Genomic DNA, 17,918 nt, shown 5'->3' on the forward strand with positions numbered 1-17,918 from the left:
TAAGCCACAAGTTTTTAAATTTTGGTTAACTAAGTCAATGTACTCTTGAAAAACATTTCAACGAGTGACATGGGAACATGTTGAACTTGATATTGACTTTACAACCAGTCTAAATCTAGGTTCCAATCAAAATCTTGAGTTTGGAGAAGGAATATTAGTGCAAAACAACTGTTTTACTCCTGCTTTAATCCTTTGGAATCCTTTATTTAATGCCCTCTTCTCTCTTTCACACAGTACTATCTGCCTTGCTAAGTGGCTGTTATACGAAATCCAGGTGTTTGCCGAGCAGGTGTAAACCATAACTGTTAATGTCACAGGATTACATGAAATACATTTATTTTCTAGATAATTTTTGTGTCTCATTTTTCTTATCCAACACTCAAGTCGTTGAGTGTTACCAAATTCTATGCAAGATCAGATCAGACAAGAGATCACAAGGAATTTTTTAAAATGTCCTTACAAAGTATTGGAACTTTTTAGTTCTGTGATAGTATGCTATATTTTATCTGGGTTTTGTCTGACCCATATTAGAGGTTGCTGGCATTAAAGAGCAATTGCAGACTAGGAAATAAAATAAAATGAAATTTTAACTTCTGGACTTGGGAAAAGTATGGTGCAAGCATCTCATAAGTGAAACAAGAGAAATGAGGCTTTTTTAAAAAGTAAAAATCAATAGTTGAACAGGATGAAGACATAGAGACATAAATCATTATCACACTGGATTCATTCAGCAGTGCATCTTTCTGGATGAATTAGTCTATATCCTAGTCTAGGGTAAAGTGGACTTTACTACTTTGTGTGAACTTAGCCATAGGGGAGTACAGGAGAAATCCTTGCACTATCCTGGACTCCAAATTTTCATGTCAAGCTCTTGGCAAACAATTTCAATCAAAATCAAGGTTTTCTAAAGATTTTTCTTTAACAAGATTTATTGAAAGGGAGAGTTTACAGAAATCCTAGCAATTTGACCTTGGTTTCTGAGGAAGGATTCAAGCCAGAGATGTCTACAGGAGTTGGAAGAGAAGACCACAGCGATAATGGTAACCCCCCAACTCTTTTCATGGGTCCCCCTTGTAGACTCCCTCATTTAAATCAATCTCCCCAATCTTCGGTGGATTAAGTATAATTCTGTTCTCATAGCTGAACCTTAAAATTAAGGAAAAAAATGCTTCGGGTCATGTGGACAGAACTAAATTATTTGAGAAGACTTTATTCTCATTTGGGAAGCACCTTGCTTAGCAACATAAATTCTGGTCCCGATTGTGGATTACTTGCACAGCTAATGTGCTCTACAGCTGCATTCTCCAGATGCTTTTGGATTATTGAAACAATAAAACCCACATCTACTACTAGTAAGCAGCTGTGTGGGATAAATCGAAGAAGCTGAAAAGTTGAACAAGCAAGCTCTTTTTTAGTCGTTGCAGATGTTAATAATTTAATGCTGGTCTGCCAAAACTATCAAATGAAAAAGGTCAATTTATTACAATTCTATCCTCAGTAGATAACTGTCCCATCTTTCCCGCTAAGGAATTGAAGCTATGGAAAGGAGAGAGAGAGAGAATCAACAGGTTACATATTTGAGTAGCTGTCATGATGGCTGGGACTTTAGCTATCCCGGTGCCAAGTTGACCTGGGTATCAGACGGATTGATGAAGTCCATCGTCACGCCAAAGATATTTTTGATCCAATCACAATTTCTACTTTATAATCCTCATTTTGGGGAGGGGGGAACTCCTGGAAAATGACTGCTATGAACTCATACCACCTTCAGTTCTTGAAGATACAAATAGATCCGATAAATAAATTACTAATGGATTCCCCTTCCCCCCCTTTTTTAAAAGAACTAACTAACTTATACCGATGTCAAGATTTGGTGGGAAACGCAAAGTTGAGTCTGTGTTCTCAGATGGCCAAATGATGATTAAATCTGAGAATGATTTTCCAGTTATTAATAAGAACACACAATGCAGCTTTGTGTGTCCTGTAACTGAAGCGGCACCATTGTGGACCGGAATAATTCCCGGGTGCATAATGAGTGAAAGTAATTTTTTTCTCCCCATCTCTAAATGGGGCTGGCTTGCGTGAGGGATATGAAAGGAAGGCGCTTGCCAGCCCTTTCAGAACAATGGCTCCAGATGGAAGGAGATGTAATTGGTTTCGAACGGCGTGAACATCTGTACAGTGTGTGTCCTATCCCAACGGGCCTTTCTAGGTGGGGGGGCTGATCCCTTTCTCCTTGTGTGTACAGCAATCAGCCATGTTACGTAAGAACAGCCAGGCCCTTTTGGCTTCATCAGTGATCTGTTTTTAAGCACTTGCTCTCCAAAGACTAAATTCGGTTCCACCACAAATCCACGGTAGACTAAAGCACGCTTGACAAAAGCGCGTACGTGATGTCATCACAGCGCGACGAAAACGGCACGCTGTGAGCGGTAAATTTAAAATTAACACGAAAACCTTACCCTAACCCCCCCAAACCTAACCCTAAACCTAACCCTAAGCCTAACCCTTAACCTAACCCTAAACCTAACCCTTAACCTAACGCTAAACCTAACGCTAACCCTTAACCTAACCCTAACCCTAACCCTAACCCTTAACCTAACCCTAACCCTAACCCTTACCTTTATGTGAATCGGCTTGCTTTAACTTTATTTTAATTTAATTTATTTTTAATTTTATTTGTCGCGCTGCTGCTGATGTCACGTACGCGCTTTGATCGGGCGCGCTTTAGTGGACCGCGGTTTTGACGGGTCACGCTAAATTCAACCATCATAAATGCATTCAGGAAAGACACTGGTCTTGACAAGGCAAAAGGTGGAAGATCAAAAGGCCCAGTGAATTAAAATAAACGATTACTACCAACCTGCCTTCCTTTGAGGGCCTGTATACTGCACGAGTCAGGAAAGAGGGCTGTGAAAATATCTACAGACCCCTCACATCCTGGATTGAAACTGTTTCAACTCCTGCCCTCAGGACATTTCTATAGGGCCTTGCATGCCAAAACAACTAGACACAAAGACAGTTTCTTCCAGAATGCCATCACTCTGCTAAACAAATAATTCCCTCAACACTGTCAAACTAAAGTCTGCACTACTATTAATCTTCTCATCGTTCCCATCACCCATCTCCTTATGACTGCATGATTGTAACTTTGTTGCTTGTTTCCTAATATGATTTGATTGCTTATTTGTACCCTACGACTATCATTAAGTGCTGTACCTTATGATTCCTGACGAATGTATTTTTTCTTTTATGTACACTAAGAGCATATGCAGCAAATTCCTTGTGTCTCCAATCACACTTGGCCAATAAAGAATTCTATTCTATTCTGTTCTGTTCTGCTCTCTCCCCTGCTCTGTTCTATTCTATAAAGCCCACTCTCGGGTGAATTAGCTGGATTTCAACAGCCACCAAAAGCATTGTCAAAACTCTGTCTTGCTTTATGCACCTAGTTGAGCTTCTGGTTCAGTGTTTCATTCTTTTTTTCAGTTTAGGTTTCCTTCACACATTCAGAAGCATCATATTTTCATAGCCGCTCTCATGTTAGATCTTCATACCCTGAAGTCGTGTTCTCCGATCTTGCTGAGACTATGATTTTTAATTTGGATATTAATATGGTTTTCCTATTTGGTAAGGAATTATGGTGTGTGTGTGTGTGTGTGTGTGTGTGTTTAAGAAGCTGGGAAGGTGGATAGGAAGGCTGGCAGTTTGAGGCCCAAGCACTGCATGACGGGATGAGCTCCTGTTACATGCTCCCACTCCAGCCAACCTAGCTGCCCGAAAGCATGAAAATGCAAGTAGATAAATAGGTACCACTTTGGTGGGAAGATAAGAGAGTTCTGTGCAGCGCAGTATATAGTCATGCCAGGTACATGACCATGGAAGCATCCTTGGACAGCACTGAGTCCCTTGTCTAGGAAACATGAATTGCTTCTTAGCCTTACGTTGGTTCCTTTGTGTTGTGGCCCAGCAGGCGCCGTTGGAGCTGCCGATGGACTCCGATAGCGAGGGACCCTATGAGTCGGCTCTGGAAGATGTGGAGGACCCTGGGCAGGGTTCAGACTCCGAGCAGGACCAGAGAGGCTGGTTGGCCACCAGGAGGCGCCTGAGGCATGGAGCAGTGGTGAAGATCAAAGGGAGTTTGTCCCTGACGCCAGGCAGAGGAGGGCAGAGAAACGAAGGCAGCAATTACGGAGACAGACTCATAGGAGATAATCAGGCCCAGGTGGTTGTGGTTTGGCTCCTCGCAAGAGAATATATAAGAAGAGACTTTGGGAGGAGACCTTTTGCAGGACACAACTGTTTATACCAAGCTGGAGAAGCTCTTGTGTGCATTGTATCTCTTATCTGTGGGAGTCTGGGTTGCTGCCAACGTCTTGTCTGCGAGTAATTACTGTGAATAAAGCGTGGCTAACAGTAAGCTTGTGTTGGCGTTACTCACCGGACGGAGGTGGGTCAGAACACTTTGTCAATCAGAATCTTATTATCCACATCATATGCAAATGCTCCTTGGATGCTGTAAGAGCAGGAAGTGACTGACCTAAAATAGATTTTATAGTTGAGGGATGGATTAAACTAAGACCGTGATGGTGAACCTATGGCATGGGTGCCCAAAGTGGCACGTGGAGCCATGTTGCCTGGCGTGTGTGGCATTGCGCGTTCCTCTTCTGAGTTTCTGGTGCGTATGCGCACACGATGGTCAGCCGGCCTTCGTGTGTGCGGCAATGCTGGAAACTGAAAGAGCTGGCCTTCCGTTTTCCTGCGTGAGCATGCGTGCCGGCCAGCTGATCGTCGCGCATGCCAGAAACCTGGAAGACTAGCTGGCTGGTGCGCGCTGTGTACCGGAAACCGGAAGTTCATTTTCAGGTCCGCGCATACACCCTGGTGCCGAAAAGGTTTGCCATCATTGAACGAAGATGTCCCTGATTCTGTTTTTCATCTTAACTCCCACACCATTTCCCTCTCCTCTAAGATGGGATTAAATTAAATCATATTGGACTTTGGCCTCATCCATCAGGACTCTTATTTTTTTAATTAATTGTGCAATACACAAGATAATGAGATCAAGAAAAGGAGCACATTCAAACGTAGATTCTTACCTAAAGTTAAACAGGTGAATGACACAATGGAAAACAATTCCAGAAAGGTGTTCTGAACCTAGTTAGGAATTAATTAATTTGAATATCATAGTCAGCTGTTCAGGCCATACATGTGTTTGAAAAGCCTCACAGAAGCAGCCAGTTTTCTTACCTACATGAATAGTAAGGGATGAATTGCTGCTCCTTTAAAAATAAGACCCTTCTTATAACAGTTTGACACCAAGAGCTGTGGTGGTGTAGTGGTTAGAGTGCACTATTGCAGGTTAACTCTGCCCACAGCCAGGAGTTCGATCTTGACTGGCTAAAGGTTGACTCAGCCTTCCATCCTTCTGAGGTCGGTAAAATGAGGACTCAGATTGTTGGGAGCAACATCTGTAAACCACTTATGAGAGGGTTGTAAAGCACCACGAAGCGGTATATAAGTCTAAGTGCTATTGCTATTGAATATGTATGATTCTTTTACAGTTTCCTTGTTTTGCCTTGAAATCTTTCCATTATTTTCAATTGCTTAATTTTGCTGTTTCATAAGTATTTATCCATCAAGAAATGAGAGGAACCAAGTACCTCTGTCCTCATTAAGGAGCTAATTTAACAGATTGAAGGATAAAGGCTCTCATAAAAAGGAAATAAAATTCCACAGCCATGTGATCAGAATTGTGACCAATTTGGAAGGGGCCATCTTGAGGATTTCATACTGCTTATGGATATTGGGATAGATCCAATAGGCAGGGACATCCTTTGCACCTCTTCCTGTTCTTACATTTTTTTAAATCCTATTTTGATTTTGTTTTCACTACTTGGATTGTGTGCAGTTTTAATTCTGTACTTTAAAAAAAAAAAAAACTGGCCAGAAGTAATGAGATCATAGCAAGATTAAAATAAAAGGAGTCGAACAATAATTCCCGTTAAGATTCTCACTGCTAGATATATAATATCCACACACCACAGCTTAAGAACATCAACATTTATTTATAACATGATATAAAAGAAATGAGATATGAACATTTTGCCTTTGAACAATAATAAGGGGTTTCTTATACTTACATTAGTTGTGCTCATTGTATAATATATACACAATGAACATAATTACATTTGTACACAGACTTAACTGGAGATTGAATATACCTGCTTCTTGATATATACACCCTATTTCAACACAGGAAGAGCCCAGACCATCCAGTTCCATTTCTTTTTGTAAAAAAAAGAAGGAAAAAAAAAACGGGGGGGGGGGGGGAGTAAATACTAGCATTTGTGAGTATGCGGATAGCAGAATGGCAGTAACTAACTTTGCAATCTGACTGGGGATGAATTTACAGAATAACAACAACAACAAAAAATGACACATCTTAACTTTGCAATGATCTTTTTTTTATATTAAAAAATGACACATCTTAAATAGAGGGTGGCATTGATCAATCAAAAAAGTGAAAATGAGACATGATCAGCTTTGGAAAGAAACCAGGTTTTAGCGTTGACCGCAAAACAAGCCAGTAAGGAAAAAACTCCCGCAGGAAGCCATTGTAACTGAATCCTTCCAAATTCAAACTCATTCAGGAGGGGACGATTCTGATTGTAGGCCGCGAGGAGGAGGAGGAGGAGGAGGAGGAGGAGGAGGGGAGGAGGAGGAGGAGGAGGAGGAGGAGGAGGAGGAGGACTCTCAATTGTGTGGATGGAATGAATACAGAGCAGCGATAGCAGGAAGCTGGTGACGGCGGGAAGAACTCTTGAGTTGGTTGAGGGTACGGTGGGGATATTTAAAGCTCTCTTGGAATAAATGTTTTCCACAACGTGATAAAATGATGCTCTATGGACAAAAGCATCGGAACTATGAATTTCATAGATTTCATAAAAGTGACTGTACAAGCAACCTTGTCTCTCCGCAGGCGGGTTTGGGAGGTCAGCCGTGGATGGTCTCAGCAGAAGCCAGCAGGGCTGAAAAAGAAGTTTTTAACAGATTAACAAGAGTTGGAAGGGACCCTAGAGGGCATCTAGTCCAACCCACCCGCTCAAGCAGGAGACCCTACAGAAAGAAGTCTCTGCTGACATCCAAGAATCCAAGGGAAGAAAAGCATTTTTGTTTTTTGAAATAGGGCAGGTCAGAATGAAACATCTCCAAAATGACAAATTGGGGGGGGGGAAAAGAAGGATTTTCCATACTTAGTCAAGGCAAAAGCAGGCTGAGAGAAAAAGCATCTCTTCTGACAAATACGGTTTTAACCGAATGTTGAAACTGATGACAAATTCTCCTGAAGATTACCAAATTATGAGGGGAAATTACTTATCATTTAAAGAGAACTGAACTCACTTGGAAGAAAACGACTTGCAGCAACGGTACAACAGCACTGGGAAAAGTGTCTTATGTCCAGTCCTCGTACTTATGACCTCACAACCATCCCAGCATCCCTCCCTGCAGTCACGTGATCAAAATCTAGGTGCTTGGCAACCGGCATGTGTTTATGTGTTTAAGAAGGTTGCAGCATCCCAGGGTCATATGATCCCCATTTACGACCTTCCTGAGCTGGCTTCCAATAAGCAAAGTCAATGGGGAGTGGGGGGAGGGGGGAAACTGGGTTTACTTCTACCCCCAAGATTCACTTAACAATTACGATTTTTTTTAAAAAAGAGTCATAAACTTGGGCATGACTCACTTAAAAACTGCCTTGCTTAAGAACCAAAATTCTGGTTCCAATTATGGTCATATGTTGAGGACGACCCGTACAGCCGACTTTCTAGGTTTGAGCAGATATGTGGACCAGTTCCCAAAATTTTCAACCCACCTAGAAGTTGCCTGGGTTGGCAATGACTTCATTGTCCTTTTCCCACTGAAGTGGGGTTAAAAAAAAAAATCCTTTAGACTCAGGAATGCAGCACTGAATCTGGTAACGCAGAGGAGGTTTGCAACTGCTTTGCACCAGGTAGTTCATTCTCATTGAGCTTATACTAAACTTCGGCTTACTGTTACCAATAGGAGCTTCCTTGAATTGTTCTTTCATTTATGTTTTAGTTTAATTTAGTTTAGTTTAATAAGATTTGTATGCCGCCCACTCCCTTGGGACTCTGGGCGGCTTATAAGCAAGGTAAAAAGAAACATTTAAAAATAAAAAAGATACAATTATTAAAATTCCACATCATGAATTCCGTCTAAGTGTGGGGCTGGATATTGATCAACAGCCCCAGGCCTGCCGGAACAGCCAGGTCTTGGTGGCTTTACGAAAGGCAGGGAGAGTGGTAATGACCATTTACTTCAAGATGACACAATTAAAAACAACAACAACAACAACATAAAGCTGTGCCAAAAAAGGTGAGGGGAATGGTAAGAGACCTTTCAAGGTAGACAATTAGCTCCTGGATAAGAGTGTTACCAATGGGAGCTTAGGGCTTCCTTGAATTGTTCTTTCATTTATGATCATTTACTTCAAGGTGGCACCATTAAAAACAACATGACACAATTAAAGACAACAGCAACAACAACAACAAGATAAAGCTATGCCAAAAAATGTGGGGGAAATGGTAAGAGACCAATTAGTTCCCAGATAAGTCTTGGGCATCTCCAATTAAAGGAACAGACAGCAGACAATGTCGGAGTCTTCTTATAGCGTATGCATCTGGGAAACAATTTACTTGCAGCGTTTTAAGATTTCTTTGCCATGCCGACAAAGCTTTGGCTAAAATGCCAGGCACCCATCTGACATCCTCAGGCAGGGCTAGAAGCCTGTGAAGAAGACCTCGGTCCCTTCTCTTCCACTTTTGATTTTCAAAAGTTACCCAGAAGGGGCAACTGGATAACTACGTGCAACACACACACACACCCCCCCCCCCCCCCCCGTTGGACATGTTTTGACAATCTACGGATAGGAAACCTAACCTGCTGCTGTGGAGTTTCCCTTTGAAGTCTGCGCTGGCATCTCGAACGGAGGGGAAGAAACTGTATCCTCCTGTGGCTCTTGGATTCTGCTTTTTTCACTCTCTTCCGAGCTGCTTTCAAGCTTGTGGTTCATTAGTGAGGCCTCCTTGTTGGGGCTGCTGGAGGTGGGGTGGGGAAGAGAACTAGGTTTAGAATTTCCTCTTAACTTTTAATTGGGTTAACCGATACTATATACCTTGTCAATAAAGTCTGTAGCACAAAATGGTGACTGTGAAGTACGCCGGCTTAGGCTTTACGGGACGGAGGAGTGGGGAGGGCCCCCCCAAACAAAGAAATCCCGCCTTTGCTTTGAACTCTGCCTGATGACCGGAGAAAGGTTTGAGGAGTTCAAAGAAATTGGCTGGCCTGGTCTCCCACTCCTGTATCCCGAGTATAATCCAAACAGGAGAAGGAAAGGGGAAACAATTTATGTTCGGGACACTAAGTACTACAGTTGGGCCTGGCTACTGATTGGATGGGATCCCGTGAGGAATTACCTCCTCTGTAGGCCAGACGGAGAAGTTCAAAAACGCCCCCAACGAAGGCAGTTCGTAAACCAGGCCGCCCAACTATGAACTTGGTCAAAACATTCCACCCCTGTAGGTCACCAAATTGGCTAATGACCCCAATAGAGAAACAATCAGAACAGAAAAAAAAAAGGCCAGCGGGACATCATCCCAATCATGACCTCCATCACAACGGTCCTTCTGCCAAAAAAATAAAATAAAATAAAGAAAAATCTCGCAAGAAAAAGGAATTAAAGTTGCCAAAATGGTAAGAAACATTGTGGACTTTCTTTTTCTTTTAGAACATGTTCTGCAGCTTTAACATGATCAATGACAGGGATCTGTGGGTAGATTACCGTGTTTTTCGGAGTTTAAGACACACCAGAATATAAGATGCACCAAGATTTTGAAGAGGCAAATTTAAAAAAAAAAAGTTTTTGCACTCTGCAGACCTTCCAAACCTTCTGCGCGCCTCATTTAAAAAAAAAAACAAAAAACAAACAGGGCATGCAGAGAGTTTGAGAGGCCTCCAAAGTGCTCCTGGGAGCTGGGGCGCAAAAACAAGCAAAAAAATGGCCCATTTTTCACTTGTTTTTACCCTCCCCAGCCCCCAAGAGCACTCTACAAGCCTCCTAAAGGCTATGCATGTCCATTTTTGAGAAGGGGCGGAGTTTCGGGTGGCCAAAAATGCTGTATTCAGTGTATAAGACTCCGCAAAATACGGTAATCTGATTTCTAAAGGAAGGAATTTGAATGCAGGGCCGATGGTGAGGAGAAGTCCACATGGGAGCAAATCCTCTCCAAGATGTTCTTATCTAGCCAGCTTCTCTCTTACATGCAGCAACCCAGTTGGGAAAAGTTTGGGGAAGAGATCCAAAGCCACTGTAAAATCCCCCAAGATTTGGGCTTCTGTCTACTTCACATCTTAGCCTCGGGGACTACAGTCCTGGACTTGAAACAAATATTCCTGTAGATCATGCAGATGGCAAGTGAAACTGCAACAGGAAAAGAATGATCTGCTCGTTTTGCAGTTAGATGACACCGCTACACAGCAAAAACTATTTCAAAACATTTCAGATTGGAAAAAAATCTATATTTTCCACCCTCCTCACTGGAAATGGGCTCCGGAATATAATCGACAGGTCCTTCTAAAGATGCTTTTTTTTTCTTCAAAAGGCAACTGGACTTTATGTTTTCCTTGAAGACGTTTCGCTTCTCATCCAAGAAGCTTCTTCGGTTCAGAAGCTTCCTAGATGAGAAGCAAAACATCTTCAGGAAAAAAAACAAAGTCCAGTTGCCTTAGGAAAAAAGCATGGGACAACCATGACCTGGATGACCAAGAATCTCCAGAGACAATCAACAGATCCCCGATTTATCTGAAATCTGTCTATCTGTCTTGTGTTAAGTTGAAAATAAAATAAAATAAGGGAAAACAAACTGGAAAATACTAAAATGAGAGAAAAATAGGTATGTACGTACATACAGGATGTCCTTGCTTAGTAACCTGCAGCTTAACAACTGTTCTAAGCTACAATGGACTCCCCTCCTAATAGTTCCAACAGCCACCCGCTACTCCCACTGGATTTGCATTTTGGATGCTTGGCTGCCAACTTCCATTTTTGGCCATTTGCAGCATCTTGTGGTCAGATGGCCACACTTTCTGGTGTTTGCCCATTTCTGGTGTTTGCTTCCAGGTTCTGGCAAAACCTGGCCACTGAATAAAATGGATTTGCTTAATGACCACTGTGTTTGCTTAACAACTGTGGCGATCACTTAACAACGGCCACAAAAAGGGTCATAAAATCGGGCATGGTCATGGGGTAGCCAGCTGACCAATCACCACATTGTACAACCATAAATTTTGAGCTCAATTATGACCCTAAGTTGAGGAACCCCACCCCCCTGTATATTTTTATGATTGTGTTGTGTAATCAATTTGTACAGTTGCCCGTCTCACCGATGCGACGGTGGGCAGTAACACCATAAACAGCATAAAGAGCATTGACGAAGTACAATGGTCACTGAGAATAAAAAAAAAATCCATCAAAACTAATATCACAAAGGCCTTCTGATCGTTTGAAAATAGGGTTCCACCACAAAACCGCGGACGACAAAATCGCAGTCGATGAAAGCGTGTATGTGACGTCATCACAGCGCGACGAAAAAGATCGAAAATGTAAAAATAAAGCGAAAACCTTACCCTAACCCCCCCAAACCTAACCCTAAACCTAACCCTTAACCTAACGAAAAACCTAACGCTAACCCTTAACCTAACGAAAACCCTAACGCTAACCCTTAACCTAAGGCTAAACGTAACGCTAACACTCTAACCCTAACCCTAACCCTTAACCTAACCCTTAACCTAACCCTAACCCTTAACCTAATGCTTACCTTTATGTGAATCGGCTTGCTGTAATTTAATTTTTATTTCAATTTTTCGATCTTTTTCGTCGCGCTGTGATGACATCACATACGCGATTTTGTCGACCGCGCTTTTGTGGAACGCGGTTTTGACGGGTCACGGAAAATAGAATGCATTTTAGGTCTGCTTGGGGTCTGTTTTCAAGATTTCCCATGAGCAGCTACTCAACATAGCAAAGGAGAAGTCACATTGAAAAGATGCCACTGAGGTTGTCACCCAGAGATGGCCACCAAGTCAGAAGGAGTACTTTTTCAGAGGCAGTAGATACAGGAAAGGCATCCTCATCTTCTGCCTATGCAAAGACTGAAGCCATGTTAGATTATTTGCAGGATTGGCTACAAATACCTTCTATCCCCTTTGCTTTACCTATCATCACTGTCTCCCGTCTCTTCTTCTGACTTCTCAGGTGCTTCTTCGGGATTTCTCTTCTGTGGCTGTGAAAGATCTGGGAACAGCTGTTCTTCACTTTTTGGTAGCTGGAACAGTGAAATAAACATTAAAGAGCAAATGTTAATGGCACTAAATAGAAAAGTTTTGCCTTTCAAAACCACGATGGTGTGATCATAACCATGTGGCAAAACCTGGATTTGCTAGCCCTTAGATTAATGCGGTTTTTAATGAGAACGTGATTTAGTTTTGTGAAGAATCCAGAGTAAGAAAAGGAGAAACAATGTGAAGGATATTTAAAATTGGTATCATTCTTGTATTTGAGTGCATCCTTGTTAATTATTTTTTATCCCGTCTTTATTATTTTTACAAATAACCCAAGGCAGTGAATATACCCAACACACCTTCATCCTCCTATTTTCCCCACAACAACAACTCTGTGAGTGGGTTTGGGTGAGAGAGTGTGACTGGCCCAAAGTTACCCATCTGGCTTTCATGGCTAAAGTGGGGCTTGAACTCATGGTAGTCTGCTTTCTAGCCTGGTGCCTTAACCGTTAGACCAAACTGGCTCTTATTGTTGCTATATGTTTTGTTTTCCTAACAGGCATCCCATTTTGAACAGAGAAAAATTTGCAGAGTATTTCTAAAACCATTAAAATAAAAAGAACACACTAATGCAGTGGTTCCCAAACTTGGCAACTTTAAGACTTGTGGACTTCAACTCCCAGAATTCTCCAACCAGCTGCTGGAGAATTCTGGGAGTTGAAGTCCACAAGTCTTAAAGTTGCCAAGTTTGGGAACCACTGCACTAATGATATAAATTGATTAAAAAGTACCAAAATTATAACCAAGTCTTAACAAGCTACCTCTTTATTCATGTCTATGCACCACGTAGATAGAAGGAAACAGTACCTGTGTAATAAAAGTAGGGTTGTGTTCATTGGCACAATCATTTTCTTTCAACCAAGGTGTGTCTTCTACATCATTCGCATGGCTTTGGCTTATGTCACTCATTCGAACGCTATATTCGACTTCCTTGGGATTGCATACAAAGTCTTCTTTCCTTGGGCTCTGTGGAATATATATATATTTATATACTATATGTGTGTGTGTGTGTGTATGTATATATATCAGAGGTGGGTTCCTACCAGTTCGCACCTATTCGGTAGAACCGGTTCGTCAAATCTACCGAACCGTTTAGAAGAGGTTCCATCAGTGGACCCGGAAAGCAGGCCACACCTACAGAAGAGGTTCCAAACTTTTTTGAAACCCACCACTGGTCCTTGGATATGATTATTCTACACTATCATGCTCATATTTATAAAACTCAGTGCCTCTGTGAAAGGTAAGGATGACTACTGCGTTTGTGGTGCAATCAGAACACTGCGTGTGTTGAAGTTGTTTTAACGCAAACCAAAGATGCCTTTTAAAAAACAAGTTTGCATCATATTTTTATGCATGCCAGTGCTGTGTGTGAGGTAATTTAAGGTGGTTCTGACAAGTGTCGTCGGCATCTTCATATCTGGTCACATGGGCGGCAAGCCACTCCCACAAAGGAGGCCACACCCACAGAGTAGGTTCGAACAATTTTTGAAACCCACCACTGATATATATATATTAAATTAATTAAACAATTGACACTCTAAAAATAGAAATTGTAGTTATAGAATGAACAACCAAGGAAAACATGCATGTTATGCGAGATTCCTTCAGTTCATATCATTACAAATATAAAACCACAACATGGGAGTGTGCAACAGTATCTTCCCCTGTGCAGGAAACAAATAGGAATTTTTCAATACCTGGCAAAAGAATATTTGGAAGCACCTTAATTTTCACTGACAGCAGCACTATAAAATATTCTCATGGCCTTTCAGAAATCAAAGAAGTAGAAAGGTGTAAATCAGGAGGAGGGAGATTGCTCCAAATTAACCTTCTCTAAAATGATAACTTGCAGATGTCTTGAACTTTCAAGACTCATAAACCTCAACTGGGAGTTCCTGATCAGAAAGCTGAAATGTCATGCATGTTACACTTTCTGCCTCTTCTCAACTCTAGAGTTTTCCTTGCCATTCATGGGAAGCAAAACTCCACTAACTTTACCTAACACTGTCAGATAAACAACATTTTCAATAGAAGAGAGTCTCTGTAGCTCAGGGGTGAGCTGTGGGATTCTTGATACTTTCTAAATGTGATTGTTTGCTTCCAGATGTTTTATTACCCAACAGGTAAGCTTCATCAACAGAGGTGATATTCAGTCGGTTTGGACCGGTTCATCAGAACTGGTAGTGGAAATCGCAGGTGGGCCCACCCCCCCCGCCTCGGCTCTATGCCGTCCTATTTAGGCATGTTTTTGAGGCCAGGCGCATGCGTGGAAGGTGCGTGTGTGAGCAAAACGCATGTGTGGAAGGCTGGGTGCATGCGTGGAAGGGGTACGCATGCAAAGCGAGCTGATGCGTGTGGGGAGAACTGGTGGTAACAAAATGTGAAACCCACCGCTGTTCATCAATGTGCTGAGGGTATTATACCTAGTTGGATATCTCTGCAAGCAAACAACCAAATTCAGAGAGATCCCATAAACAACACTTCCTCTTACTGTAAGAAATAAAGGTCAAAACTCCTCTGGGTTGAACGTCTTGGTGGCTTCATGGACATGCCAATCTTGTCTTCCCAACCATGCTGCAGAGTTGGATGGGTGCTGCCCTTTTTCATTTTAGCTGATATTTGCCGGTGGCTCCACCAGAGCACAAACAAGACCTCAAATTGCTTAGCTGCTTGAAATCCACCAAGAGCAGATCAAATTCTATCTCCATGGCAGCACTTGGAAAGAACCTAAGTCCTTGAGATTATAATACCAACAAGAACATTGTTTTTGTCTGTGGAAGAGCGTTCCACTGAAAGAACACCAGGGCCTACCTGCAATAATTTGAAAGGCTTTTCTCTGACGGGGGCTGGGCTTTGTGACGGGGAGAGATCTGAAATACCAATAAGGTTCAGGCCTTTCTTTTTCTCACGCAAACAGGCCTGTTGGTGCCTCCTTATTCTCTCCATCTGTTCCTCCAACGTCATTCGTGGGCGAGTACTTTCGGCCAAGCATAACTGCTCCACTGCGCTTCTCGGCCTTTCCTTGAAAGAAAGAAAAAGGGAGGAGAGTAAAATTATTTCCTCAAAGGATACTGTTTTGCCACCGATGCCACATGCTTCTGCAGCAAGGCCACTTCAAATCCTACCTAAACATTGTAACCATCAAGAGTTTCAGGTTCCTAATATATTGCTTCGTCAAGAAACTCTCTGCAGGCGCATCATCTAGAAGAGGGGTGTCAATCTCGATTTCATTGAGGGACGCATCAGGGTTGTGTTTGATCTCAGGGCCATGGTGGGCATGGCCAACTCTACATTATTCATGTTGAGTGCACCTGTGGTGGCCCGAGCGCTCTGCCAATGAAAACGTGCTCCCAAGCTCCATTTTTGGCTGTGATGGCCTCCTGCAACACTCTGCCCATAAAAAGAGAGCTTGGGAGGGCCACCTGTAGCCCTCGCAGGCTCTGTTTTCAGCTGTGGTGGCCTCCTACAAACCCTCTGCCAGAGAAAACCGAGCCCCAAGCTCTGTTTTCGCTGGCACAGGCACTGCGGGCCGGTCCTTTGCTGTTTGTAGGGCGGCCCCGCGGACCAGATCTAAACACCCTGTGTGCCGGATTCGGCCCCCACGTTTGGAATTTGACATCTCTGATCTAGAATATCAGTGGGTGAATTTTCAGCACTGTAATAATGCCTCAGTGACTCTCCCACCAATTGTCAGTTGGCCACAGAAGATGGGCTGCTCTGATAAAGTGATAAGCACTGTAATTTTCCTCTGCCAATTTGAATTTTCTCAACAGTTTATCAGTGGGGATTCTAATCAAAGGCTGCACGAGATGTCTAGGTTGTCAAATCCTGTGTGACGAATCTAGATCCAGGAAACAGAAACCACACAGAGGTTGCAATTGTTCCTCAAGGTTATTCCTTGTACATCCTTATTGCCGCCGTGTTGCTAGCTGGAATGCCACATTGAAGAGAGGATTAGAGGAAGCCAAGAACACAATCTCTTTTCTTTTAAATACCGTTCTTAGGTCTATCTTCTTTGTTTTCCTTAAAGTCACATAGGAAGCGATGGTTGAAGATTCTGGGGTGGGTGACTTTGTTCTAGGTGGCACAACTCCAATGGGAAAATGTGATCCTATAAAACAAGGGAAAAGCATTTGAAGTCTGCCACAATGTCAGAACCAGGCTTCATTCTGGTGAGAAGCATGTTAATCGGATACATTTCCAGATTTAACGTAAGAGAACTTAGCAAGGATTTTGCAATGCAATCATCTTAGATTTCCTAAAAGCTGCTTTCTGCCCAATATACAGGAATAGACTTTCAGAACTTCCAACTTTCCTTTGGCCAGCAAGGTTGGGAGTTCTATTCCAGCACACTGAGACAACCTCTGATTGCAGAAGGCTGGGTAAGGTCCAAAGAATTGGGACCACACATTAAGTTTCAATTAAGATCAGAGGTGGGTTCCTACCAGTTCGCACCTATTTGGTAGAACCGGTTCGTCAAATCTACCGAACCAGTTGGAAGAGGTTCCACCAGTGGACAAGGAAAGCAGGCCACACCTACAGAAGAGGTTCCAAAATTTTTGGAAACCCACCACTAGTCCTTGGATATGATTATTCTACACTATCATGCTCCTATTTATAAAACTCAGTGCCTCTGTGAAAGGTAAGGATGACTACTGCGTTTGTGGTGCAATCAGAACATTGCGTGTGTTGAAGTTGTTTTAACGCAAACCAAAGATGCCTTTTAAAAAAGAAGTTTACATCCTATTCTTATGCATGCCAGTGCTGGGTGTGAGGTAATTTAAGGTGGTTCTGACAAATGTCGTCGGCATCTTCATATCTGGTCACATGGGTGGCAAGCCACTCCCATCCAGTCACATGGGCGGCAAGCCACTCCCACAAAGGAGGCCACACCCACAAAGTAGGTTCAAACAATTTTTGAAACCCACCACTGATTAAGTTTATTTATCGCTCATACCCACGCACAAAAAACCCCCTAGCCAATTAATGGACAGCACTAAATTGGTGCTAGATAAAGGAACAGAAGAGGAATTGGACTTAGACGTTTGTGGGAATGTAATGACTCCAAGCTGATTACTCTCTTGATTCTGCTTGCTTTTCTTCTACAGGTTGTACTGTACTCAAATAAAATAACATTAGACTGAAATCAGAGAAATATAGAGTAAAACTGGAGCTAATCAAGATGCAAGATTCCTGGGACAATTGACCCCCAATGTGGTTATGACAAATTGTAGGTATTACCATTTTGGGATGCACATGGTACATAATATTTTAATAAGCAGTCCTCATTTTGCAACCACATCTGACTGTTTAAAAAGTAGCTATAGCTCTCTTTTCTGAACACCATCTTCTCATCTTCTGCAATTTTTAGGAGAAGCATTTTATTAATGAGAGCCAGCTACATCCAGTTGTGTAATTCTTTGGATCCCAGCCACATTCTTAAAATAAAGCCTACCAATTATTCAATCAAACATCTTGCCTTAACAGAAAAAGGA

The 17,918-nt window shown here is 42.3% G+C and overlaps 1 protein-coding gene across 12 annotated transcripts in view; it reads right to left on the minus strand.

Moving 5' to 3' along the window:
• Positions 1 to 6,048: 6,048 nt before the first annotated feature.
• PLEKHA5 (pleckstrin homology domain containing A5) overlaps positions 6,049 to 17,918 on the minus strand; it is a 219,095-nt gene continuing 207,225 nt past the window's right edge. For 11 of the 12 annotated variants that reach the window (XM_032220568.1, XM_032220561.1, XM_032220559.1 and 8 more), the window contains 6 exons: positions 16,419 to 16,534; positions 15,235 to 15,444; positions 13,231 to 13,389; positions 12,298 to 12,407; positions 8,965 to 9,122; positions 6,049 to 7,031 (listed from right to left, as the gene is read on the minus strand). In XM_032220568.1, coding sequence (XP_032076459.1) covers positions 6,997 to 7,031; positions 8,965 to 9,122; positions 12,298 to 12,407; positions 13,231 to 13,389; positions 15,235 to 15,444; positions 16,419 to 16,534 — 788 coding nt within the window. In that variant the 3' untranslated portion in view covers positions 6,049 to 6,996. The remainder of the gene's footprint in view (positions 7,032 to 8,964; positions 9,123 to 12,297; positions 12,408 to 13,230; positions 13,390 to 15,234; positions 15,445 to 16,418; positions 16,535 to 17,918) is intronic. The other variant, XM_032220558.1, reaches the window with a different exon arrangement.

Source organism: Thamnophis elegans, chromosome 7 (assembly GCF_009769535.1).
Source record: "Thamnophis elegans isolate rThaEle1 chromosome 7, rThaEle1.pri, whole genome shotgun sequence".
NCBI lineage: Eukaryota > Metazoa > Chordata > Lepidosauria > Squamata > Colubridae > Thamnophis > Thamnophis elegans.